The 26914-nt window shown below is 44.7% G+C and overlaps 2 protein-coding genes across 3 annotated transcripts; one reads left to right on the top strand and one right to left on the bottom strand.

Annotated features, from left to right (window-relative positions):
* Positions 1-1680: 1680 nt before the first annotated feature.
* Positions 1681-4761, top strand: LOC105392225 (pre-mRNA-splicing factor cwc25). The gene is made up of 4 exons (XM_038120772.2): positions 1681-1855; positions 2003-2206; positions 2964-3248; positions 3433-4761. Exons 1-4 carry the CDS (start codon positions 1838-1840, stop codon positions 4561-4563), a joined length of 1638 nt encoding a protein of 545 aa, XP_037976700.2. The 5' UTR covers positions 1681-1837; the 3' UTR covers positions 4564-4761.
* On the bottom strand, positions 4754-26846 carry LOC105392223 (E3 ubiquitin-protein ligase lubel). Of its 2 annotated transcripts, none has more exons than XM_048629432.1 (22): positions 26352-26846; positions 24809-25046; positions 24011-24147; positions 22990-23082; positions 22535-22864; positions 22063-22330; positions 21487-21777; positions 20833-21105; positions 19610-20100; positions 17764-17886; positions 14743-15003; positions 14302-14448; positions 13312-13518; positions 13007-13097; positions 10316-12924; positions 9871-10068; positions 8185-8553; positions 7827-7978; positions 7167-7362; positions 6074-6216; positions 5622-5790; positions 4754-4966 (listed from the first exon to the last, which is right to left on the bottom strand). In XM_048629432.1, the coding sequence occupies exons 2-22, from the start codon at positions 25044-25046 to the stop codon at positions 4937-4939; spliced, it is 6816 nt and encodes a 2271-aa protein (XP_048485389.1). In that variant the 5' UTR covers positions 26352-26846; the 3' UTR covers positions 4754-4936. The 2 variants fall into 2 exon arrangements, with proteins under 2 accessions (XP_048485389.1, XP_048485394.1); XM_048629437.1 differs by lacking the exon at positions 5622-5790 and adding an exon at positions 5437-5599 and having other exon boundaries at positions 26352-26845.
* Positions 26847-26914: the final 68 nt, after the last annotated feature.

Raw genomic sequence — 26914 nt, forward strand, 5'->3', positions numbered from 1 at the left:
AAATTCTTCTTGGTATATTGCCTAAGATTTAAAGTATCATGTCACGTCCTCACACCTGTAACCAAAGAAAAATAAAGATTATATACTTTTCATCACGAGTACCACGACCCATCCCGTCCCCACTGCTGGGGCACGGGCCTCTCGGGAAAATATTTCATAAAATTACATGGAGTATAATTGGGTAAAATTATTCGTCATATTTGGCAACACTAACCTGTAGCCGCTGCAACTCATTCTTCCAATTTTTCAAACGGAATTAAAGGCGCCTGAATACGTTATTCTTCCTGCATAAAGCCAATATATATAGTACTACTTTTCTTGCATCACATTACAGCGTTTTTGGCAGTATTTCACCCAGAAAATCACAAAACAAATTAAATAACTTGGGTCAGATTATTCGCAGAAATTGACAACTCAAATAACGCACAGAGTATGAAATGACGTTTGACAATGACGTCTCGTTGTTGCACATTTTGACCACCGGAACAGATAAGATTGTGGCACTATAGGTAAGGAATGTACACTGCGCTGTTCAAACTATCGGACGTAAGTCGCGGAAGTAACCATGAGTTTTCAGACGTCCGAGAGCGATCTGGCACGAAATGTCCCAAAAGACCGTGCACACTATCAGTCGCGGTTGACATAGAGAAAATAAACTACGTATTACGGACATTTAGAAGGCGTGCATGGGGCCGAAGCCAACATGTAGAGGCCCTTTTGACAACATTAATCTATATGAAATGTGACACTAACCGACGTTTTTCCCTGTGAAAACTATAGAAGTAAACCCAAGGAAAACCCCCGGTTAGTGCAGGACTATTGTAGGAAATGGAAAAAACTAATACAGGTTTATGGAGTGGGGTGCTGAATGGACTGGGTAACTGGGACTATGGAAGGACTATGGCCCCTGCCTGACCTATATGTTTCACACACGGATAAAAAGGCAGGGGGTGACTCGCACACACATTAAATGGGCCCCCAAAACAATCGCTAGCACAAATCAGTGACGTAGCAACAAGGGGGCAACATGGCATGAGGTGCTGAGGATGGAGAGGTATACCAAGGCTCTCAGAGCAATCGCGGATGCCAGTCAAGACCCCTTCAAGCACTTACTGGATATACATCCTTCCTCTAGTTCCTAATGCTCAAAAAAATATGTGATCGGTTTTTAAAAATGTATTTTATAGATATTACAAAACATTATGACGAAAAAGTGGCGTAGTGGTTAGTGACCCTGACTACTGAGCCGAAGGTCGGGACCTTCGGTTCGATTCCCGGCTGGGGCAGATATTTGTTTAAACACAGATATTTGTATGGTATTTGTATGGTGTTGATATTTATATTTAGTATGTATCTATCTATCTATGTATTTGTGTAGATATATCAGCTGTCCGAAACCCATAACACAGGTTCTGCCTAGCTTGGGTATTTGTTCACGGGTCTTGGATGTGCCCGTAAAATGGCAATAGTCCCGCCCCCTATTACATTGGGACTAACATACCACTCTGGTGAAAAGTGGGTGCAGCAATGCACCTCTGCCTACCCCGCAAGGGAGTACATTAGTACAAGGAGTGAGTGTGTGTGTGTGTATTACAAAAACATTATACCGTAATCGGTAAACATCGATACTTTTCTGAAAAAACATTTTGCCCGTAGCTATTACTTTGCTAAAAGAAAATTTGAATGGCCGTGTGCGTGCCCGTTTTGTTTATTAAAAGTGAATTCAAACTATTATTATTAGATTAGCCATGGTTTTTATGGCTGGGACTTAAGGTGGCGACTGATTACATTACATGAAATTTATTATAAATTTAAACTTATCATAAACTCATACAAAATGGGCGGTGGTGATTTGGTAAGTTGTTTCTCGTTTAAATTATTATTCTCATAGTAGCATTCATAAGATTAATTATTGCATATACTGCACACGATCATATGTATACTGATTATTTTTATACCTAGAAATAGAAAGAATTTAACATTTTATCGTTTAATTCCCCAGAATTCGAAAAAATCATGGCATCCGAACAATTTGAAAAATCAAGAACGTGTATGGAAGGCCGAGCAAGCCGCCGCCGAAGAGAAGAAGCGTATTGCAGAGTTGCAACACGAGCGCGCGCTCGAGAGGGACCGCGCTGAGCTCAATGATCTAGCCAAGCAGACCGCAGGCTCCACCTCCGATAACCGCCTCAGTTGGATGTACAATGTAAGTTATATCCTACTATGAGATTAACTGCACGAAAAAATACAAATATATATATTTATTGCCGTAAACTGTAGAAACCTAATATTTGATTTAAAGAGTGAGCTAGGATATGACTTGGTTCACATGCAGTCAATACTGTGGCAGATGGAGAAGACAGAACTAGGGCTGACCTAGTGGAAATTGTCACCATAGGCCCATTCACTAACTAAATAACACTTACCTTTACTATTTATTTCAAAACAATATTGTTCAGCTTCATCAAACAATATTTTTAGAGATAGTCCATTCCCATACAATATTAGAGCATATCCATCATGTTATTCTTATTGTGTTGATGATGAACACAAAAACTAGCTTACTTAGTAGGCTTTGTTACCTTTGTTGTTTGTTGATAAGAGCATTAGAGTTTTGCTGACTGCCACACCATGCCATATCCAACATACTAGCTGACCTTCATTATGTGATAGTAGAACACAAATTTTGCCTATATTATTATGTCATTTTTGGCTTTCATATATCACAAAACTGATTATGATTTCAAGTTATCATAAAACTGAGTGTAACAAAAACTTGGTTTCAGAGACACAATTACATAATTTTTTGTTCCTATTTGATGGTACAATCATTTTAACACTTTATTGTTGCCAGCACAGATGGCAAGCACACCACTATCTATGTATATGTATAACTACCAGCTTTACCTTGAGCGTGTACTATAAAAGTACTTATTAAATAAACAACTTTAAATCCATTCCAGAAACCCGACAAAAAGGTGCAGCAGGAAGAGTACTTGTTGGGCAAAACTATCGATTCCAAGTATGACCGTCCCGAGGAGCCTGTGGACGCGATCCCGGCGGTGTCTCGGCGCGTGGTGGGGTCGAGCATGCTGGCGGCGGGCGGGGACTCGCAGGTGGACCTGGCCAGGAAGATGCGGGAAGATCCGCTGCTGCTGGTGAAGGAGCGGGAGCGCGCCGCCCGCGCCGCCCTGCTCAATAATCCTGTACAGAGGCAACGGCTAGCGGAGTTGCTAAGGAAGGAACAGGTAAAGATAGCTAAAGAAAGAATTAAAAATGGAACTCAAAATTTCGGTTTTTCTATAAGCTCTACATCCACGTGTCCAAGATTTGTGTGTTACATATTTGACTCTATGTTGTAGCTTAAAATATATGCTTGATATTTTTGTTTGTGTACTTTATAATAATGTAATTTTACTTTATGTGTTACAGGATCAAAGGAAAGAAAAAAAAGCTAAAAAGGGGAAGAAAAATGATCTTGATGATAAACTTGCAGAAAAATTAAATGCACTAAATGCTAAAAAGGGTGTTGATTTAGCTGCTTTATTGGCAGACTCGTCCTCTGAGTCATCATCTAGTGAAGATAAACCCAAAAAGAAGAAAAAGAAAAAAGATTCCAAAAAGAAGAAGAACAAGAAGAAATCAAAAAAATCAGACAAAGATAATGAAACTGCTTCAGATGATGATTCTCCTGACCGCAAACCGAAAAAATCATCTATCAAAAAAGATAACTCAAAGACTGAATCAAAGAGTGGTAATCGAAAAAGGTATAGTTCAGATGATTCTAGCGATAATGAAAAAAAAAGGAGGCGTACAATAAGTCCATCTGAAAGGCGATCGAATGGTCAAACAAAGTATGAAGACAGCTCCAGAGAGAGACAGGAGGAGCGGCGCGACCGCGACAGTCGCCCTGAGCGAGAAAACTCCCGCCAGGAGCGCGAGCGACCTAACAGAAACTCATTTAGAGACAGAGATAACAGGCACGATGAAAGAGACAGCCGCGATGACAAGCGGGATGAAAGATACAGACAAGTTGACAAGCGGGATGAAAAGTATATCCGAAATGACAAAAGAGATGAAAGGGATAGACAAGTTGAAAAGCGTGATGATAGAAATAGTCGAATAGACAAGCGGGATGAGAGAAATAGCCGAGTTGACAAGCGGGATGAGAGATATAGCCGAGTTGACAAGCGGGACGAAAGGGATAGTCGAGTAGGCAAGCGGGACGATAGAGATAGCCGAGTTGACAAACGAGATGAAAGAGACAGCCGCGCAGAGAAGCGTGATCGCAGCAATGACAGGTCCAAGCGCGGTCGGCTGAGCTCGGCAGAGCGAGCGGCGCGGCTCGCAGCCATGGCCGCCGCGGGGTCGGAGCACGAGCGCGAGCGAGAGGCCCGAGTGGCCAGACAGAGAGCGGTGATATCCGCAGACGACACCCCCCGCGGCCCCCGCGCCCCCCGCCCCGACATCCTGCCCGCCTCGCTGGAGTCCCGCATACACTCCAACCGACATAATATACAGCGGAACGAGAGGCATATGAACGAACATTTCGCTCGCAGGTAGCACTGTACTGATCAACTACAGTACTTATACATTTCCTAAACATTGTTCACACAGCGACGTGTTTTCGTGTTTGAAGTGAAAGGTAATGTTAGATCCAATTTGTTTATTTTACGTTTCTTTAAGTTATGGACTTAAGAAGGATGAGTAGATGAAGATGAATTTTATAGAAGAGATCAATAAAACACTGGAATATTAAAACTAAGCTTTTTATGTTAATCAATGCGCGTATTTCTTACATCTATATGAAGTGATATTTACTCTTATTTTACTAACAAAGTAATAAATAATGTACAAAATATTCTTCTCGGAAGAGGTAAAGATGAGACGATTTTCAAACGGGATCCGTGATTCTTCTTGATACATGAAGATGACTTCAGTCCAAAGGTATTTTCTCTCTGACAATCTGTAATGGATACATGTTTGATATTAATTGAGGTACTTATAGGGATTAGAGTACATATAAAAATACCAATGTAGGTGATAGATCATTTTTACGTACATTGTAGGTTATACGATTAGGTTCAACTATTTATTGTAATTATTTTATGAAACCATAGTGGATAGATTAGCTACCACGCATAGGAGAAAAACGTTTCAATTTTATTTTTTACTATTGTGTCCTACTGCTGGGCAAAGCTCTTTCCTTGGATCTGCTTCCACCTATCGTCGTTGATGTTCAGATTAACCGCCTGAGTCATCTCTTTTCCGTTGGTCCTACTTATACTAGAATAGAGGTCGCAACCGACCAGAGAAGACACTGCTAATTAATGTGGCTATAATGGGGAATGCACTATGCATATTTAATCATGCAATACATGTATAAATAACGGCCACAGCCTGACCGCATGACACCACTGCTGGGTCATCGTGTACCTCGGCGCACATGCCCGCGTAGATTGGGTCGGTGTCCCACGGGCCGCGCTCGGGCAGCGGCAGCGCGCGGCGCCGCAGCTCGGCCACCAGCTCGCTCACCGCCATGATGGGGATGGGGTCGACCCCGCGCGCCCGCGCCGCCAGGTACTCCACGTAGTGCGCCCTGCAACAGACACAGCTGGTACCTCGGCCAGGGAGCGGCGGTACAGCCCGTCGAGCGAGCCGTAGGGCCGGGGCGGCGGGCGCAGCGCCGCGCGCCGGACCAGCGTCTCCAGGTCATCGACCCCCAGCACGGGCAGCGGGTCCACGCGCATGCGCCGCACCAGCCGCGACAGGTATTCCAGGTAGTGGTTCCTGCAAGCACAGCCCGCACTCACGCCGCCGCCCCACTACTAGCTTACACCTGCTACCAGGGCAGTGGAATATGGGTCGCTATTTGGAAGTACATATTTACATGAACAGGTACAGCTATATGTCTATTTGTTAGTTGTACAGCTAAAGAGATCTATAAGTTGACTAGTGCTAATCTTTCAAGGACCTTCATTGCCCCCAATGAGTAAACTGACCACAGCCACAAAATTCATAGGATGCTTTAAAGCTACTGTTAATAAGATTCACAAGTATATACAGTCCGTACTTGCATAGCCCGGCGTGCTTGGGCGGCACGTCGGCGCCGCACGTGGTGTCCACGAGCCCGGCCGGCGTCTCCCGCTGCAGCTGCACGGGGCACCTCGAGCCGCCGCCCTCCGCCGCCTCCGTCGAGAACTCGATGTTGTTCATCTGGAATAGGGACACATATTATGTATACAGGGTGTTGCAAAAAGGGTATACTAAGCCAAAACCTACATGTTCAGCATGTTATATCTAAGCCCGGGAATAAAATCAGAATGTTTAAATTCGCGAAAAAAAACATTCTTCATAGTAAAAAGTCACGTGACCAACAAAGTTTCGTGTATAGGGGAGCCGGAAAATAGTAACACGATGTGGGCGAAAGCGACGTTTTGTATCACGTTGCGCGTCTGAGAAGTCTCAATGGAAATAGAAAAACGAACGTTAATAACGACATGCTGTAGGGACGATATGCTACATCTGCAGGAACAGTAAGTATAATAATTATTTTTATTACAATATTGGTAACTGCGTATTAAAGGCACTAGCATAACCTAAACGGATCGCCTTTTTTTCTTCCGTCCACTAGGAGCTCGCAAACTTGAAAAAAAAAGCCGATCCGTGTACGTTACGTTTATATGTGCCATGGCCTTAACAATACCTGCAACAGCGTCTGCAGCTCGTGCGGCTCCTTGTCTCGCAGGTAGAACAGGCAGTTCCGGGGGTGGTGCGCGTGGAGGCCCAGCCGCGCGCACTACTCGCTGAGCCCGCAGCGCGCGCCCATCGTGAACGGCTTGCCGCAGCCGTAGCAGAACGCGTGTTACAGAATTGTGAGGAAGAAACCACGCGGTGAAATATCGCAGTGCAGACTGAGCCTTAGGCGATGTGGGCGAAAGCAACGTTGAGAAGTCTATACGCAATCACGCTCCGAAGCATAATAGCGTGACATGCTACTTCTGCAGGAGCCGTAGGTATTAATAACGTTGATTACAATTTATTTGCGATCGCGACGTCTTGCGAGCTCGAAAAAAAAAGTTCGGTTCGTTTACGTTACCATTCATTGAGTCCCGCGTCCGCGTTGTTCTATGTTACCTTTATATGTGCTGTGTCTTTAACAATACCTGCAACAGCGTCTGCAGCTCGTGCGGCTCCTTGTCCCGCAGGTAGAACAGGCAGTTCCGGGGGTGGTGCGCGTGGAGGCCCAGCCGCGCGCAGTACTCGCTGAGCCCGCAGCGCGCGCCCATCGTGAACGGCTTGCCGCAGCCGTAGCAGAACTCGTACTTGCATTGCGTGCACGTGAAGTGCATGCAGCCGCCCCTGGGAAGTTGGGGAAATATTTATTTTTAGTTACAAACGGTGGTATGTACAGTCAGCTGCAAAAACTTTTGTACCTTGTCAAACTCACAAACTGCCTATTCAACTTTTTTTATATACAACCCCTATTCAAACATTGACGGTTTGTTATGTAGGTAGTTTGACAAGTTAGGTATAGCTGCTTATGCAGCTGACTCAAAGAATCGGGAAAATCCATTGGCTGGTCCGGTTTCAAAACAGAATGCAGTGCGCGTTTGTTTTCTACCAAAATGGCGGCCGTTTGCGTACTTATGTTTCATTAATGAATGAATGGTAAAGAGAGCATTCCGGGCGCTTCATGCGCTATGCAGACCAATAGCGACTGAGCGGCATAGCGTGAACTGATGGTGTCATTGGTGGTGGCTATACAGCACCTCCAGGACGATCTATGTGCGCTTTGCTCAAATTACGTAAATTGCTATACTAACCTAGACAGTGAGTACTTGAAGTGGCATCGAGGACAGTCAAGCCCGTTCTCTCTCAGATGCTGCTGCACCGCCGCCACCGAGCGCTCGGGGTCGTTGTCCTCTAGCCATGTAGCGTACTGCTCACATGACAGACCCTCGTGGTTTGATGTCCACTGGAAAAGGGAATTGTTTGGATACTTGAGTTCATCATAGATGTTAGGCCTAGATTGACTGGCATGCCGATGAAAAGTCTCATGATCACCGACATCGACACATATTGCATGATAACTTGTCGTACGCGCTATGTACAACCGAGGAGGTATGTACTTGAAAAAGTAATGTAATGTTACAAATTATGTTTCTATTACTGTTTACTTACCGGTTTCCGACATTTAGCGCAGCTGACCGACCGACACTCGGGACAGCGCAGCTTCTTATGCTTCGGGTGCACAAAGAACCCGGACGAGCACTCCACACACCACCTAAAGTTGGGATCCATAGCCAGCGTCCGATCTCTCAGCTTCCTCTGAAACAGCTCGTGAACGTCGTTGTCCACGAGAGTCTTGAGTTGTATGTCGAGGTGTGAGAAGTACTGGAGCCACTCGTCTTCTGGAAGGTTCTCCAGTTCAGGTTCCTTGCAGTAGGGGCACACGCAGTCGGCGATGCTCCGTTCAGTGATCTGCACGGTGTAGTAGTGACGCGCGCACTCGCGGCAACAGCGGTGCGTGCAGCGCAGCATCGATACCATCTGGAATAATTTAGATAGATTTTTTGAGTTACATCCTTACTAATATTATAAATGCGAAAGTAACTGTGTCTGTCTGTCTGTCTGTCTGTCTGTCTGTTACCTTTTCACGCCAAAACTACTGAACGGATTTGAATGAAATTTGGTATACATATGGTCTAGACCCTGAGAAAGAACATAGGCTACTTTTTATCCCGGAATTCCCACGGGAAAACTTTTTAAGGCGAAGCGAAGCTCGCGGGGACAGCTAGTATAAAATAAACAGTCATAGGTTTCTTTGGCTGGCTCTGAAACTTTTCGGCTATTTCGCTTTCGCGCAAAATGTTTTGTTGGTGAAATGGTTCTACCTTTTTTGGCATAAGATTTATTTGCCTAATCTCGTATTGCATAGTAACGTTTGGTCAAAGTCTCGTTACGCCGAAAATCGTATGGCATAAATATCGTTTAGTAAAAAGTTATTTCGCATAACATTGTTTAGCCTAATAATGGTATGGCCAAATCTTGAATAGCCTAATAATGCTATGGCATAGGTTTATACAAAGTAATAATATTCGTTTGGCTTTAACTTTGACGGAGCGTCTCCCTACATAGCGCAAACTGGTGCCTTGTATTGTTTCCGCTGTTTGGAAAACGCTCCGCTCCGCTTCGCTTCGCTCCGCTTTGGTTTTGATGAACATGTGCACCTAACACGCTCCTCCTCGCTTTGCTCGTCGTCGCACCTATTTTTAGGTTTCGATCTCATGGGGTTTGTAATAATTATATTGGTCGTTAACTTTCGATTTTTTTATCATACAATATCGTGATTTTCGGGATGTAGGAGAAAAATACCACAATTTGTACATTTACTACGTACTTAATATATTATTTATTAAGATAACATTACGAGAAACAAGATTATACATAGGTATAGACGAACATAAATTTGAGCAAACGAAACTTAGGTGTTTAAAGATTGTGCCTAAAGAGTTTTAGACGAAACGAGCCTTATGCCACATAAGTCTTGGCAAAGTGATGGTTCGGCCAAAAAAGTTTAGACCATACGAGTTATGCGAAATAAGTTTTGGTCAATAAAGATTATGCGAGATGAGCGGAACCCTGGTGAAATACATGATTTTCAGGGCTAGTAGCACGGGGTGACATAAGTCTTGCATAGCGCTTAGTCACATCGCGCAGTCTCAAAAAAGCGCGACGGAGAACTTTTTTCACGTCTTAAATGCGTCCCGAACTAGCCCTTCAGATGAGGATTAGCTGCTGCTATATTGACTAGACGTTAATTCTCTAGCAAATAAATAGATATGAAGCTGCAACAAACCCGCTAACCTCATGTTCAGGCAGCTTCGACGCACACAGCTCGCAGTCCTGGTTCAGATAGGCCATGGCGGCGGCGAGGTCGACGCACTCGAGTGCAGCCAGCAGCGCGGCGGGCGGCGCGGCCCCGCGGCCCACCAGCTCCACCGCTAGCTGGGCTTGCTGCCACGTCTCTGTGGCTCCGGAGGCCAGCAGCATGCGCGCTTGACGCTGGAATGTTGTAGTCAGTGAGATAGGGTTGTGCGACTTTAGGTAGCCGGTAGTTGCCGGATGTTGAAAGAAGAGGCTCTATGTTTTGTAAACAGATTTTTTGGTTATGATGATAATGAAATTAGTATCGTTCCTATTAGGCAAAAGATCAAATATACCAAAAGTTTATGGATCGAAAGCTAAGCCCAACAGAAGCCGGGAATAAATAATATAAAAAACAGAATTAGAACAACTACAACAAGCTTACCTCAGGCGATCCTTCGGGCAGCCGTATAGCAGCCAGGTCCACAACGACCCCGGACACCCGGCGCATGGTGACGGGCGGGGGCGGCGGCGCGGGCGCGGGGGTTTCTTCCGCCGCCTCCACCGCCGCCGGCCGCTCCTGCGAGCCGTCCGAGTCGCTGTCCGTCCACTCGTCCTCCGTGCGGCAAGACTCGCGGAAGTATTGCTTCTTCTTCTTCTTATCGTCTTTAGGAGACGATGTGCTTGGAGAATCTCGTTTTGGATCAGTTGTTTGCACTGGCGGCGCTGGCGCAGGCTTCTTTTTAGACATCGTTGAAGTTGACGCTTTAACGTCGACTTGAATTGTGGTTTCGATCTCGTTCGTTGGGACGCTAGGTTTCGGTTTGCTGAACAGTCTGGTTTGCAATTGTTTGACGGTCCCGTTTTGAATACCGCCGAAGGTGGCTTTAGGTGGAGCAGGCGCTGGGTACTGCTTCGTAGAGTTGCGTCGAACAGGCACTTTGGAAGCGATTACCTTAGGTATTCCCTTCTCATTTTTATTTTTGTTATTCGTATTTTTGTTTATAGGTTTGGGTATACTTGACTTGCTTTGAGCATTCGATTTTGTGATTGGTTCCTTCGAAGTCTTGTTAATATTTGTTTGAACATTACTGTTTTCTTTTTCGGCTGTTGGTAAATCTTGCGTAGCCGAATCAGCTAGGTCAACTACTTCATTAGTTTCTATTTTGTGGGCATTATTGGTATTATTATTACTATCGCTTTGAATATTATCTGTAATTTCTTCTGGCTCGTTCATCTGAGTATCTCTTTCATTATTTACAGTGTTCTCTGTTTCAACATTAGGTGTTTCCACTTGTTGTGAACTATCAATACTAATCAGTTCAGGGATTTCCGGACTAGTAGGCCGACTATTGGTATTTATTTGATCTTGACTACGTTCACCAATCTCTAAATTATTGATAATCCTGTTCACAGCTTCTATTTGTGATATTATTTCGTTATTACTTTCATTAATTGACATGGAGTCATCACTATCGGTGCCACTGGCGTCCTCAGTTTCATCATCTTCGATAACGTCGATCGTAGCGTTTAAAACAGGTGCATCGTTTTGAGAAATGTGAAGCCTCGTCGGTGGGCTGGGTGTAAAGACTTGTAAAGACATGTCATGCTCAGTGACAATAATAATTCGCTCTGTAACTTGTACTGCTGGTTGATCAACTTCGGTTCTCTGCATGGGAACAGGTGGGCTTATTATTCTTTCAGGCGTTTTGTGCGAAATAATTTGGCCGCTAATAATATTATCAGGTTGTTCGTTAACCTTTATTTGTAAACTTTCAGATTGTTGATAATTTTCAGGCATACTTAATTCATCATATATCTCATCAAAGGAGTTCACAGCCCTAAAATTGTTATTAAAGTCCTGTATCTTCTTTGATTGGGGCTTGGTAGGAATAGGGATATTCGTTTCCACTGTTATCGTTTGTTCTTCTTGTAAACTTCTTGCAATGGAATCTAAAACTTCAAAATTAGATTTTTTGAAGTCTTCCATCTGTTCTTCTATGTGATCCAGCGCCTCCTCAAACTGATCATTTTCTTCTGAACTGGTTCTGTTTACTTGTGTTTTTACTACATTCGATTCTTCTACGACTTCTTCATCCTCTTCCTCATCCTCTTCTTCTACAGATGAACTGTGTTGTTCGTCAGATGTGACTTCTTCACTCCGCTCTGTATCAGTGTAAGAAGACTCATGCTCCGAAAATTCCTCGTTACTGCTCTCGTCAGATCTACTTTCAGAAGTATTTCTATCTTCAGTAGAGTTTATATCAGAGTTTATTTCATCTTTCATTTGTTGAATAAGTTTTTGGGTGTTATCTACAATATCGCTGAGATTATTAGATTTTTCTTCGACTTCATCAGTACTCCTTGTAGGCTTAGGTTCAACCATTACATTAGTTGCGTTTTTTAAACTTAACGGAATGTTTTTTGCTTGTGATATCGTTTTATTATTTGTTGGTTTGGAAGATGATTTTTGAACACTCTTTTTAACTTCTTGGCGTTTATGTTTAGAAGTAGTAGTATTATGAGCTTCACTTGAAACTAAATCAGTCTTTGGCGTGTTATTTGAGTCTTTGCTTTTAACTTTATCAATAGTCACATTTCTTGTCTGGTTATCCACATTATCTATTTGACTAATTACATTTTGTTTCTTTTCGGGCGCCTTGGTATTGGAAGCTAAAGGCAGCGGGCTTAATCTAGTTAGAGCGTTGTAAGCATCTATAAAATCATTTTCAGATTGTCCCAAGTCTAAGATTGAATGTGGATTATCCTCAACACTTATATTTTTGGCGACTGGGCGCCTTGCATCGGCCTGTCTCCTGTTCTCTTTGCTCGTTAATCCTCTCAACAAAAGATTTTCGTCTATATCTGGAATGCCTGCTTGGTTTAGTAGCATCTTTAACTTATAAGCAATGTCTTCGATATTAGTTTCCGATTTGACGGAGGACTCTGGGGTCCGATCGACCATGTCGGGGTACGTCGGGCTCTCAAGCGGCATGAATATCCAATCGTCTTCAAACTTTCGCGGTCCGTCAAACTCATCTGAACTATCTTCCGCTGAAATGTAAAGGTGAAGTTTATGAAGCTGTGATGGATGATCGGGGGAGGGGAGGAGGTAATTATTTAGACGGGGCGTTACCGCGAGGGGGGGCGGCGTCGTCGTCGGCGCCGGCGGGGGAGCCCCACACGCGCCCCACCTGCCGCCCTTCCGAGCCGCTTACCACGTCTACCTGGAATCAGTCACATTGTTTTGAATAAAAGTTTATTAAAGGTTCAGAAATTATGTATTTTTGAAGTGATTCAAGTTACTTGGCTCTCTCAAATCGAACTTGTTTTATGCTCACCCAGCGTAGCTCTAGTGTCAGCAACAGGCCTGTCTTTTCCAAAAGCTCGGTTAAACTCAAACTAACTAAACCAAAGCAGCAAAATCTCAGCAACCATCACCTGCTTCCTCAGCCGGTCGACGCAGTCGGTGACGGCGGGCCACATGGCGCCCCTGCTCCGGGCGAGGGCGGCGCGCGCCTCGGCCGGCGACACCGCCGCGCCCGCCAGCCGCGCCGCCGCCGCGCGCACCCCCGCCACGAGGCTGGGCCAGCGTGTGCGCAGCCAGGCTAGCGGAGCCCCCGGGCTTTGGGCTAGCGCTGCTGATACCTGGGGGGGATAGTGTGGAATGTAACTGTTTTATACACGACAGTTTGATACAAAGTATAATAGGCGGCCTTATCGCTAAGAGCGATCACTTACAAGCTACCTTGATAGAGGATAGATACATGTCAACTTGACCAAGCTCTCATAATGAAGTTGTGACAACGCGCCTTGGGCATTCTTAAAAAATGATTGTTTCGACGTAATTGGAATAAAATTTTATCCGAAAGCGGTTTGAACCTGGAAATGTCGAAGGCAGGAAGCGCTGGATGCGAGTGCTTCTCGATATCACTCGACTGGAGGACAGTGGCTCAAAATAATATAAATGTATGTGGCCTAAACCTTGTTTCACGGGGAAAGACATCTGATACAAACAATAACTACCCTTATTCAAATGTAATAAGGGTCCTGTCAGATGTCTTTCCTCGTGAAAAAAGGTATAGTGAAAGTCTGGAGGACAGTGGCTCAAAATAATATATGAACCCGGCGCGCTCGGCCTCGGCCATGAGTCTGGCCAGCTCCAGCCCGCGCTCCGCGTCGCGCCGCGAGCTGCTGCAGGCCAGCGCTTCCAGGGATATGGCTCGAGGTATGAGGTATGCCTCCTGGGGGATGGTACACATACCTCATCATATCAGCCAATAATCATCCACTGCTAGACATAGGCCTCTTCCAAGGAGCGCCACAACACTCGGTCCTCGGCCTTCCTCATCCAACCACTACCCGCCACCCGCCTAAGGTCGTCAGTCCAGCGGGCAGGAGGGCGTCCCACGCTGCATTTGCCACACATACCTCGCTAGCGCTGAACCCGGCGCGCTCGGCCTCGGCCATGAGCCTGGCCAGCTCCAGCCCGCGCTCCGCGTCGCGCCGCGAGCTGCTGCAGGCCAGCGCTTCCAGGGATATGGCGCGGCTGGAGGAGAGGGGCTCGGGGGACGCCGCCTGAGGGGGGAAATAAGAACTGTAGGTACATACAGCACAGTGGCTACAAAATTGGAACATAGCGCAATATATTTTTAAAATTCTATTCATTTACACGTGGATACCCCACTTGATCTGTCATATCTGCCGAAGAACCGGTAAAACAAGTTCTGACAAACAGAACAGAGGCTACACAGGTTTAGCTAATACCGCTATCAGTCCGCTGAACTAGCCTACATAACTTATATTTATCTCTGGCATGACCGACAGGTGGTTTGTATCAGAAAGTGCTGTACCATGTACACAACAACATACCTCAGAGCGGTAGTACGGGCGGCGCGGCTGCTTCCGCCTCAGGTCAAGATGCGAGGCGCGGCGCGTAAGCCGCTCGCCGCCCCACTGCGGGGGGCTCCCATGCCGGGAGCTGCCGCGTGGGGGTGTCCCATGCCGGGAGCTGCCTCGCGGGGGTGTCCCATGCCGGGAGCTGCCGCGCCGGGGGCTCCCACGCCGCGAGCGTGCCGGCTCCTCGCGCCACTCCCAGCGCCCGCCCGGCGTCGCCACGCTACGGTCGCTCTCCTGAAGGGGTTATATAAGATAATAGGTATACGATATTTAGGTACATCAGTAATTTAATAGACACAAAATCTATCTATCTCTTCCAATTTAATTTCATAATATTGTACAGTGCTCCAAAATTGATAATGCGCATAGAAATCTTTGACAGATCGGTTGTTTTCGATTATGTGACACATGATATTGACTCCTATTTCTTTCGAACAAGGTGCAAAATGCAAGTGTTTTTTTAAGGCTCTTACGATTTAATGATTCGGGTGTGAAGATCTGCATGTGCATTATTAATTTTGGACAAGTGTACTTACTAATTTAAATGGACAACATTTCATTTTCTTTACCCTATATTTTTATTAGCTATTCGGAAAGTTTATTTATAAATTAGAGGACCCGTATTTTTTATTTTGCATATACATTAATTTTTGCATGTTATTTTTAAATTTAAAGTTAATTATTTTAAATCCGGAAGTGACATCACATATTAGGCTCAATTTTTTTTTGTCTTTTGCCTTAGTCTCGAAAAAAAACATAAATGACACTGACAAGTGACATTTAAACTTTGTTTACATGCCAACCAACAAATGGGTCATTTTCAAATGACATTGATATTTCTGATCCAAGTACCTACTTATCATGTAAACAAATAAGCAGAAGCATTTTTCCAGCTGTGTAGGCATGCTCTAGGATAGGACATATTATAAAGAGGTCATCTTTTAATACGTACTAACCATTTTATATGATAAATTAAAAAAAAATAGTCAGAAAGTGTCAGAACAGAATTTATGAAAATGGCCCAAATAAACAACAACGTCACGATAAAACGTCAACGTCAATCAAAAATGAAAGTGACAGTTACTTTGTTTTTAAATATATAGGCTTTGATTATCAAAATGCATCGCACCTGATGCATGACGTCATCAGCACTTTTTTACTATTTTATGAATTTCTCGAAAATGATACATCCAAAAAATACAAAATAATTTTTTTTGTGGCCTTTAGAGCTAAATCTCGAAATGGTTTTCGATTTATAGCAGCTTTAGTTTTTTGAAATGTTGTCCATTATTCTAAGGCCCACTTGCGTGGATCACAGGGTTAAAAATATAAACTCAGAGGTAACTAACTCAGGGTTAACTTTGTAAAATTTTAACCCGGACTTTTGATTGCGCTAATGGAAAATAACCCTGAGTTAGCTAACCTGACGTTTCTTTTTGCACTCTGTGAATCTATGTCCCGTTCCAGGCTGAAAGGGACCAAGTTTCTATTGCTGTAAAAAAACATTGTCTTTTATCTCGTTTTCACCTCACGTCTTTGGATAAAACTATCCCTCTCTATTTCCATTTTCGCAATCTGTCAGTAATTTGTTTACAAAGTGTCATATTTGTGATTTCCTTGTAGATATACATTACGAAAATTATAAAAAAATTAAAAGAAACGGCGGTAGCTCAGTCGGGTAAGCGCTCGCTTCTCACACAAAAGATGCGCGTGTTTGGATCCTAGCGCAGACATACCAATGAGTTCTTTGGAATTTAAGTACAATGTGTGGCAACTTACTACCACACATTCTACTTACCACAAAACGTTCAAGAACCTTATCATAAGCAGCTCTCTTCAATCTAACCGTACCAGCAAGCAATACTCAACCAATAACAACAGCAAGTATTGATTTTATTGAACACATCGCGGTTGCAAGTTGTGCTTTAGATAACAGCAAAGATAGCCCTGTTTCTGAAAATAACTGTTCAGCAAGCTCAAGCAAGCAGCAGCAGCGACCACCACCGTCACCGGGACAGCTCGGAGAGGAGAGCCTCCGACAGCGCAGAAAAGGAACGAGTCCCCGTGCATTCCCAACGCCACGAGTATTTAAGTTAGCACCGCGCGTATAAGTAGGCTTATTTTCTGTAAATAAATTATTATTATTCTGTCCACTCTGAGTATTATTTTCTACCTACTCTACACAATATCTTCAAAAATGTATACCATAGCTCTTACGGTGAAAAAAACATCGTGATCTAAATGTGTACCCTAAAGTGCATTTTCTCTCGTACTCTTTCAAAAGCGGCGATACGGCTCGCGACTTATCACGTGAGTAAAAAAATGTACAGCGAAAAGTGGGTGAGTCACCTCTGAGTAACTACATTACAGTCATAGTCGTGAGCATATATGTATGTAACCACACCATCGTGCTCTTAATTTCACAAGTGGGACCATTTGCTACTTTGCTAGATAGGGGAAAAATATAAGAATGATGAGTTAATCATCATAATCAAACATTTCCAACGAATACAAGAATATTGATAAAAACCTTTTCTTTTGACGTAAGCCGGGTTAGCGTCTTAACCCTCCAATATTGGGGGGTTAAATATTTAAGAGTTTATCCCAAGGTTAGCGCTCATATTTCAGCGATGCAAGACAAATTAATAATCTAACCCTTCTTATGTCAAATATCTCCGAGTTAATTCGCTAACCCAGGTCTGCGCAAGTGGGGCTAAGGTGTTTAAATAGATACAGTGGAGTATTGACACACGGCTAAAACTGCTGATGCCGCTTTCTCTACAGTCGAGTGGGTAGGCCGGTAGTCGGTTAACATTTACCAGAAATATAACGAATATTTTCTTCGAATAGTATACATATAAGTAGTTATTATTGTTTTGGTAATCCGGTGTCATGTCCGGTGTGGATCTAAAGCTTCGAGTCACCTCTAGGGGTATGAGTTGGTGTAAAAGCTCTAGGGGTATGATCTATAAAACAAGTGAACACTCCACCTACCCTCGTATCACTGGAGAGCGAGTGCCGGCTGTGCGAGCGCTCCCTCCGTGCGTCGTCGCGCAGCCGCCGCCGCGAGCGCGCCACTGACGGGGAACGCGAGTAGGCGGCTGGCACCTCGTATGTCTGCGAATGATATGGGTAAATGAAGATTAGGATTTTTACTGCTATTAGCTGATGGGTCCATATAGGCATAGAATAACGAGTAAGGTGAAGTGCGGTAATTGCAACTAAAAATATTGAAGTCGTAACTTCATCATATGATAATTCTTTATATATAAGGAAATAGTATTACTGTAAAATCATGCCAAAGTCAAAATTTTATGTAGATTTTATTCTACTATCATGACAAAGAAAAACTCTGAAGAATAAAGAGCAATTGCCAAAAGTTCCGGCAAAGGCAGAAATAGTTGCAATTACCCCTCCTGGCGGGTAATTGCAACTAATCGTTTTATCTCCATATTTTTCTATGTGTGGTGTATATTGTGTATTTGAAACACAAAGACTAAGAGAATATTCATAGGATTGTGACACTTATCTCCTTGTAACTACGACCAATTTCGCATGAAACTACTGTTTAGCCGTGGATCTGGTAATTGCAACTAATTTCTCAAAAATAGTGATGGGAACTTTATCGTAATTTTATCGACAGTCATGTAGTGTCTGCCATCGACAAGCCAAGAAGACCATGGTAGCAGAATAAAACTCGGGGATAAAAATTAATAGGTATATTTTTATTAATCAACATTAAATATTTTACTTATGTTTAATCAAACAGCCTTTTTACAATTTTTTTGGAAAGTTTTCGGAATTTACCGCAGGCAGGATGCCGGGTGGAATTTTGCAGGTTTTCTAAAAAAAATGTATGCTTAACAGATATGTTTAAAATTTGGTATTCAGCCTTTTATTCTTATTTGTGTGTTATATTATTAGTGATTGTATCGATATATTCATGTTCACTGCCCCATCACTGGCTTTTTCCAATTTCATACAAAAATTGGCAGCTAATTGTAACCACCCTAAAAACTGCAAAATAGTTGCATTTACCAGACTTTGCATTTTTTGTCTGGTAAATGTAACTACACAGAAAACTCGGAAAACAATCGTGTTAGAATAAAACAAATACATACAAAATGACTTACCGTTATTAGTTTTTACTTTTTTTTGGAAAAACCTTGCGAGGAACCACTTAAAACTATTTTATAAAATAAAAATGCACACCATGTCCATCCGACTCCAGCAGACTCAAAATGGCCGATGACAAAAAGCTTTATAACTCCCACAATTCTTGAGCTATCAGCGCCATCCACATTTTTGGGTAGAACTTTTATGATGTAAAATTGATTTTAGTCTGTCGTTTTACAATGAAGTAACTCTAGAGGGAGTTATTGAAGTTTAGTTGCAATTACCGGATAGTTGCAATTACCGCACTTCACCTTACTATAGTTTACACGGAACTAGCTGGTCGCGCCTTAGGTATGTGAGCGGTGGGACGGCGAGGCGGGGGCGCTTGGAGTTAGTATATAGTAACTGACATTGACAACAAGCGCCCCCGCCTCCCCGTCCCACCGCTCACATACCTAAGGCGCGGCCAACTAGTTCCGCATGCACTATAGTACTACTGTACTTGTAATTCTATGATATAGGTATTTGAAATGGCACCACACCATCGACAGTCTGCTAGTTTAGTGCGCAATTTGCAGCGTTACGCGCGCTGAATATCTCAGTATATCGCCGCTAACAGTCTGCTCACTGAGTTTTTCAGTAGTTATACCGGAAAAAAGGCTATGTAAATGGGATAGACATGTCATTAAGTAATTTGATATGGCTAGGTATTGTAGAAACGTACCTGAGTAGAAATGCTCTGCGGCGGCGGCGACGTGGCAGTATTCCTTTTAACGGAAGAAGAAGCGCGACTGTCCATTGGCCCGTCGCGAGGGGGAGACGTTCCAATGGACTTTTTTGGAAAATTTCCCACAGAGTCTGTAGGAGAGGAGCGTACTGACGAGGCGGCTCCATTGCGGTCAGTGTCGCGGGGAGGGGAGGGGCCCACTGATATGCTGTGCTTTTGCACTGGAGTCCGTGGTTGTATTTCTCTAAAAGGCGAAGCTCTGATTGGCTGGTCTCGCGGCGGGGAGGGTCCACAGCCGGTGCTCTGCTTGGTCCGCGGGGGCGACGGTCCGACGGACATGTCGCGGCGGACGCGTTGGTTCGTCGTGTTTCTTTTGTTTTCTTCTGGCGCTGGTGTTTTGTTTCGTGCCTGAACCTCTCGCGGTGGCGACGGACCGCATCCCGTTGATGCTTTTTCTTTTTCGTTTCGTGATGTTGGCCTGTTACCATCTGGAAATGCAAACGGTAGAAGTATATTGCACCTATTTACTTTATGTATTTTACTTTAGCAAATGTAGATACTAATATCCGGCAAGCGCTCTAACATCTTGTTGGGTGCAAATGGTGGCGAGGAGTGCCGAATGTATAAGTTGGATTGATACCTTTTACCTACAGGCTCTTTCCATCCTAATTACATCATCTACTCTACTTACCAACATCATGATTAGCTCGTTTCCGCCACCATCTTTCACCCCTCAAAACAGTGGCGCACTAAATTACCAATACCAACAACAAAACCCATACTCATTCTGCTTAACCACCTCTCTCTTCACCGCCGGCAGTTCCTTCTCCGTGACCGTGACTCTGGCCACCGCCTCGGCCACGTGGTCCACGGCCTCGGCCACGTGGTCCACCGCTTCGGCCACGTGGTCCACGGGGCGCGGCGGCGCGGTGGGCGTGCGGCAACACACGGCGCACACGCGGACTCCTGCCTCGTTCACGAACAAATATGCGGCAAGATCATGCTCGACGGTTTTGATGGGTACAGACAGGGACACGGACAAGCTTAGGGACTAAGTAGAGGCGAATGTAATGAACCATGAAAACACATTCTTTCATTGCTACCTACACCATCTACTCTACCCACCAACATCTTGATTAGCTCGTCTCCGCCGCCATCTTTCACCTCTCAAAACAGTCGCGCACTAAATTACCAATACCAACAACAAAACACATACTCACTATGCTTAACGACCTCTCTCTTCACCGCCGGCAGTTCCTTCTCCGTGACCGTCACTCTAGCGACCGCCTCGGCCACGTGGTCCACGGGCTTGGCCACGTGGTCCACGGGGCGCGGCGGCGCGGTGGGCGTGCGGCAACACACGGCGCACACGCGGACTCCAGGCTCGTTCACGAACGTGCAGTGCTCGCAGACCCACTCGCTGTCTGGGGGCGGGGGTGGTGGCCCGAGGGAGTCTTCTTCGGCTGGTGCTGGTGGTGGTGGTTCGGCAACGTCTGGAAAATTAAAAAGAGTAGGTCATTGACATATATATTACTTGCGTAATCATTGGAGTAGGTAAGTACATATTGGTATCATGAAAGGAAAAGACGCTTGTTGCATTATTTATGAACGATTGATAGAGGAATCATTAGACAAAATAGCGACCTCGCACCGATGGTATTACCTACCATAGTTTATTACGCTATTAAACATTTCCACCTGCGTTCTAAACGTAGTATATTATGTCTACGCAGCGTTCCCGCACATTCAAGGGGATCCATCATATATGACAATGGGATCCATAGTTTTATAATGGAAATAATAATAATATGACATGAAGAGGCGTGAAAGACACGAGGACACATAAAATAAATAAAAAATCCAACAAAACGTACCGTTTTTCATTCGCGACTCAGGCCGTATCACTTCTTTCTCCTGTCTCTCTTGTTTCTCTCGTCTCTCTTGTTTCTCCCGTCTCTCCTGTTTCTCCCGCCTCTCTTGTTTCTCCCTTCTCTCTTGTTTCTCCTGTCTCTCTTCCTCCTCGCCCTCGCTCTCGGAGTCTGCGTCGCTGGAGGGGATGGAGGGCGAGGGTGTACGGTACTTGGAGCGGCGCGACGCTCGGGACCGCACGCTCATGGCTGGCGAAGCAGCTCGGGACGCCGCGCGCGACATCGCGCGACTTTCTCCTGGGAGATTGTGGAAAAATTTAGATAGGTAGTGTTGGAAGCAATCTATTTAATTTCAAATTTAGTCTCCGTACCCACCGTGGGGCGCAAGATGCACTCTCTTTTGTTACGTCTTGTGGTGGGGGTCTTGCAGCCCGTGCTAGGCCTGCTGGCTGCCTAGCATTTGTGTGACAAAAAGTCTTGACATAGTTCCCTATCTCACACGCACACTAAACGCTCCACAGTAGGTACGTTTAATTACTGTAGGTATTTATTAATAAAATCTTTAAAAAATACACAACGTACCTCTCCTATAAGGCTGCGGGGTGTACGGCGCATGCGCAAACCCGTGCGCATGCGGCGGCGGGCAGCACTGCGGCCAGGCGGCCCACTGCGGCGCGCCGTGGTCGAGGCTGGCGCAGCTGCCGTAGCGCCAGCCCCCGCAGTGCGCGCAGCCCGCGCAGCCGCCGCCCACGTCCAGGACAGACGCGCCGCGCCGCAGCGGCCGCGCCCAGCCTGCGGGCTGCTGCATAGAGGGGTTGCCCTCCCACGGCTCCGGGCTCCAGCCTTGCTGCTGGATATTGCAAATATGTAGGTATTGTACAACTATTGTGATGGATAGGAGAGATATGTAGCGTGTGCGGACAGATAATTAAAAAACACCCATAGATTGTAGGCAGGTACATTGTTAGGTTGATTCTATAATAGCCTGTGTTTAACTTCGAAAATAAATATTTGTTAAGCAACACATAAAATAGCATCATACTGTGCAACTTACCGGATTCGGAGGTAAATTAGGAGACGGCACCGACGACCTTCCCCGGTTCCACGAGGGGTGTCCCACGGTGGGCTGCGGCGCGTGCATGGGCATCGACGCCAGTTGCATATTGTGTTGCATTTGCGTGGTCGGCAAGTATGGCATACTGCCGAGGTGGGCGGTTTGTTGGGGCCTCTGGTTGTGTATAGTCAGCTGAGGACTGCGAGGCATTGAGCCGTGGGTTTGTATCGGAGTGTGCGGCGGGGTAGACAGTTGTATGGAGCTGAGCGTGGCTCGCCGCTGGTCCACACCCGGCGGCCGCGGGCTCGCACTCGATCTGTCGCCGCTTAACTGAAAATTTTAAAAGGCATGTCTATAATTTATGAGAAAACTAGGATTTTCTGGGCGTAGCATGACACCTTTGCAAGTAACTACATGTCTTCTGTAGCCTAGGTATCATTAAATGTCTTATCTACCTTATTTCTTCGCGGCGGGGGCACGGGCGGTGTGGCCTTTGGCGGCAAGGGCGGTCGAACATCGCGGACTGACGACTGATTTTGGGATAGGGCCTGAAAAGTTATACATAAGAATCCTTCAATTACATATTAAATGCATATATAGGCACCTACATTTACTGTCATTCTCATGTAGCCCATGGTAGACATAAATTTAGGCAATTCAGAAGGGCTAGTACGGGGCGCATTTATGACGTGACAAAGGTTCTCCGTCACGCTCGCTTTTGAGGCTGCGCGATGTGAGTGAGCGCGATGCAAAACTTATGTCACATCTTAAATGCCCCCCGTGCTACTAGCCCAGCAGGATAGGTAGTGAGTTTCCCACCCCTCGACATGATAGGTATACTTTGTCCTGTTTGCGACTTCCATTTGAGAATGTATTATTATTCTATGATCGTATCGTAGACCAAAGTAACTAATCTTAGCTAAACAATGTTGTGATGTTGAGCAGCTGTTTTAATTTAATCTTAGCATCTACACCCATCTCCTGCATGGTATTCTATGACTAATTCACCTACATCTAGAAGCTAGAAACGCAGTTGTTATGAATATTAATTAGAACCACTGGGAGTGTGCCAAGTGCGATAGACATCATTTAAGCGCGGTAACGACTGCTCAAGCGTTATACTACTACTAAGTACAAGTCATCAAATTTAAACAACAGAAGTATTAAAAAGCGTATTACTTTTAAAACTGTATCTTCCATTAGGGTACTCTTATTACTCATTGATGCAGAATTCTTATTGTAGATGAGAATCAAAGTGGGTAGGTAGGTGTTCTTTTACTGATTCTTTTTTAGTCTGCGTGGGCTGCTGTCCGGCCCACTGGACCGACGACTTTAAAGAGATACCGTCTAGTTGCCGGAAGAAAAATACGTTTCGGGCTGATAATGATGACGGTGCTAAAGGTAGATTAAGTATGAAGTACGCAGCAGATGCTGAGTCTGTCCCCTGTTCCTATCATTCTGAATGCATCTACATACCTGTCTCGCGTGGTGCCGTCGCTTGGGGTGGCGGTGGTACATCTCGTCGCACGAGGCGCACAGCGCGCGGCCCCCGCACTCCGCGCAGCGCACGCGCGCCTCCAGCCCGCCGCAAAGCCCGCAGGAGGCGTCGCTTGCTGTGGGGGTAGATGGAACTTTTTATAAGAAAATACAAGAGGGTTTTAATCTGGGATTAAACCAAAGGAATGATGGAGTCCTATTATCCCTCCTCAAGGACATAGGGCTCGAAGAAGAAATTTCCACTGCTCCTGATCCTGCGCGGCTTACATCATACATATCGTCCCAGCCGAGATCAGTTGATGCAGCCACCTTTTCAACTGACCGAGAGTCTATCCTTGGAAGATTGAGTTCAAGGTATCAATCCTGCCTTTGGGTTGTCCAGAGGTTCTTCTGGAGAAATGTGTCTCCGACAAATATGACCTATTCGCCTCAGCCTCACAAAGTAGGGCAGTAGGACTGAATGTGGATACGTTATCTCGTAACAGCAATAGTTTTCTGACCTTTGTACAAAGCGTCGCAGGTGTAATAAAGTACTTACTAGATGACAGGTCTGGAAGATGGCCAGACTTTCAAATGTATGGAATGTACGGAAATACTGGTCGAAACCAGGAAGCTACATATTTCCACATAATATCTAGTCAGTAGGTATTTAGCAGAAGTCTCTTCCATTGATAAATTAGTTTCTGTTTTGGATCCCTAACGTCTGCATGAGTTGCATGAGTCACCTGCTACTCATATCATTGGTCAGTAACAAACACAGTTCAACAAGTTCCTTACCAGCAGCAGGTCGTGGAGGCGGCGGCGGCGGCTGCAGCTTGGCATTGACATACTGGTCCGACGGGAACTCGACAACCTCATAGTCAGGCTCGGGGCGGGCGAGCGGAGCGCGGGGCGCGACGGGCGTGCGCGGGGGCTGCGCGGAGCGGTGCGGGGGCAGGGCGCGCATGAGGTGGGGCGGGAGGGGCGCCGCGCTCACCGGGCCCGGCCGCGCCGCGCGACCTCTACCGGGAAACATCTGCAACATTTACGAAGAATTTAGTGGAAACAGCATGTTAGATATGTTCCAGTAATAAAATAACGAGGGTTTCTGTAACCAAGGCATTTTTCTGGTGTTGATTTTCGGCATCGATCGTTCGATAAGTGTTCACTTTATTTTTGGCCGAGAAAATCACATTAATGTGCGTTATTGATAACTCGTTAATTATTTATTTGAACCAAATTTATCGTTTATCAAGATCTTCTTGAGCTTCTGCATTGATAAAAAAGTATAATATATTTTTTTTACTACCAATATAACATAAACATGTGTGGCCTTGCCTGCATTTGAAATAATTTTGCTTCGTAATAGCCGTAATCGTAGGTCACTATGTCACATATTGTTGACATAACTAAATGAGAACAAGTATTGGTCCTTTTATTGATCCTTGTGGGACGCCTCATGTTATTATGTGTGAGCTGCTTTGAGTGTCGTTGATTTTAATGGTTATGTTATTATTTGTCAGGTATTCTCAGATTTTATTATATGCATGACCAATTATTCTTATTTGTTTAAGTTAATTTAGTAAAAGCTTTTGACTGACTATGTCAAAAGCTTTCTATAAATCAATGAATATTCCTAAAATTATGTTTTTCTTATCGTTGTTATCGTTATCCTAATATCAGTTCACTAGGTTCTGGGTCTACGGTTTCAGAAAAGTTTATTTGTATTTATGAAGGCACCGGTAGAACTGAAACTTGACGATAGTCTCCAGGTACTTATTGCCTGTTTTAAACACCGGAGAAACTTTGGCCACCCTTTGGTCTTCAAGTTTGGTCATATTATTGGGATAATAATCATTATTGATGCATTTGTTTTCCGTTTATAACTATTATTAAACTCGAATTCATGGAATTGTGGGCAATCCTCCCTGGGAAATATGGACTTCTAATAAAATGCACATCATGGTACCTATCTATAAGACTTGACATGTGCTCCCGAATACCAACCCATCTACGAACGTATAATAATATTATCTATCTAAACAAAGTAATGTATGACTGATAGAGTAAATAAGAAAAATACTATTAATTAATTAAAAGTTAATGTAACCACTTATGTATGTAATAAATAATGTGTTTCTGAAGATCTTTTATGTTAAGAATCAGCTGTACCTAAGATCTATCGTACGGTCTGCGGGCGTTGCCTCTGCCTACGGCTGACCCGATTTAATCCGGCACATATCCCAAAATATCGAAGTAGATGTGCTTGTAAACTCTGTGCGTCACAGCTATTATTTGAAATACATATCCATTAGGTACTTACTTATTGTTATTCACTCACCTCTTATATCATAGTCCCGGGTAAATCCAAAAGGAGTTCCAATTGTTGAAAAACACGAGATAATCCAGATTGATGCACTCACATTAACTCACATAGTATTCACAGTGGGGTTAGTTGTTCACGTTGTGTTATGCAACGCTCGGTGCGGATCACTCGTGTTTGGGCGGGCGCGGGCTCCTGGAGCCGTGGAGCGGGCTGCGAATCCGAAGCCCTATGCGGACGAAATTGTCAGCAACTCGACGGCCGCTGCCGGCTCTATTTCTGTCGCCGACCGCGTTGCCCCGATTCCACTAAAATTACAGCGCGCTGCTATTTCCGCACTCGGTGCGCCCTCGCGCCCGAGTTCACTACCTTGCGAAATTTTGTCTAGCGCTAGAATGTTTGCGATCCAAAAATAGTTTTCGAATTATTTAGGTTTATTGAGAAAATGGCGGGAAAACTGACGGAAATCGTACTTTGGCGGTACTTTTCTAGCAATAGATAAACATAGACGACATATTTTCTTGGGTTATCTATGAAAAACTCATGAAAAACGCGTGAAAAACTATGATTTGATGTGGATT

This window comes from Plutella xylostella, chromosome 4, assembly GCF_932276165.1.
Source record: "Plutella xylostella chromosome 4, ilPluXylo3.1, whole genome shotgun sequence".
In the NCBI taxonomy this organism is placed as follows: domain Eukaryota; kingdom Metazoa; phylum Arthropoda; class Insecta; order Lepidoptera; family Plutellidae; genus Plutella; species Plutella xylostella.

Excerpts from the sequence above, each read along its gene's own strand:
- LOC105392225 (XM_038120772.2), top strand. Across the intron at positions 2,207-2,963 it reads GCCTCAGTTGGATGTACAAT|AAACCCGACAAAAAGGTGCA; the intron begins GTAAGTTATATC and ends AATCCATTCCAG. Across the intron at positions 3,249-3,432 it reads AGTTGCTAAGGAAGGAACAG|GATCAAAGGAAAGAAAAAAA; the intron begins GTAAAGATAGCT and ends TATGTGTTACAG.
- LOC105392223 (XM_048629432.1), bottom strand. The coding sequence starts at position 25,046 with ATGTTTCCCGGTAGAGGTCGCGCGGCGCGGCCGGGCCCGGTGAGCGCG. Across the intron at positions 20,101-20,832 it reads GAGAGAGGTCGTTAAGCATA|ATGGTAACAGGCCAACATCA; the intron begins GTGAGTATGTGT and ends TTGCATTTCCAG. Across the intron at positions 5,791-6,073 it reads AAGCACGCCGGGCTATGCAA|GAACCACTACCTGGAATACC; the intron begins GTACGGACTGTA and ends CTGTGCTTGCAG.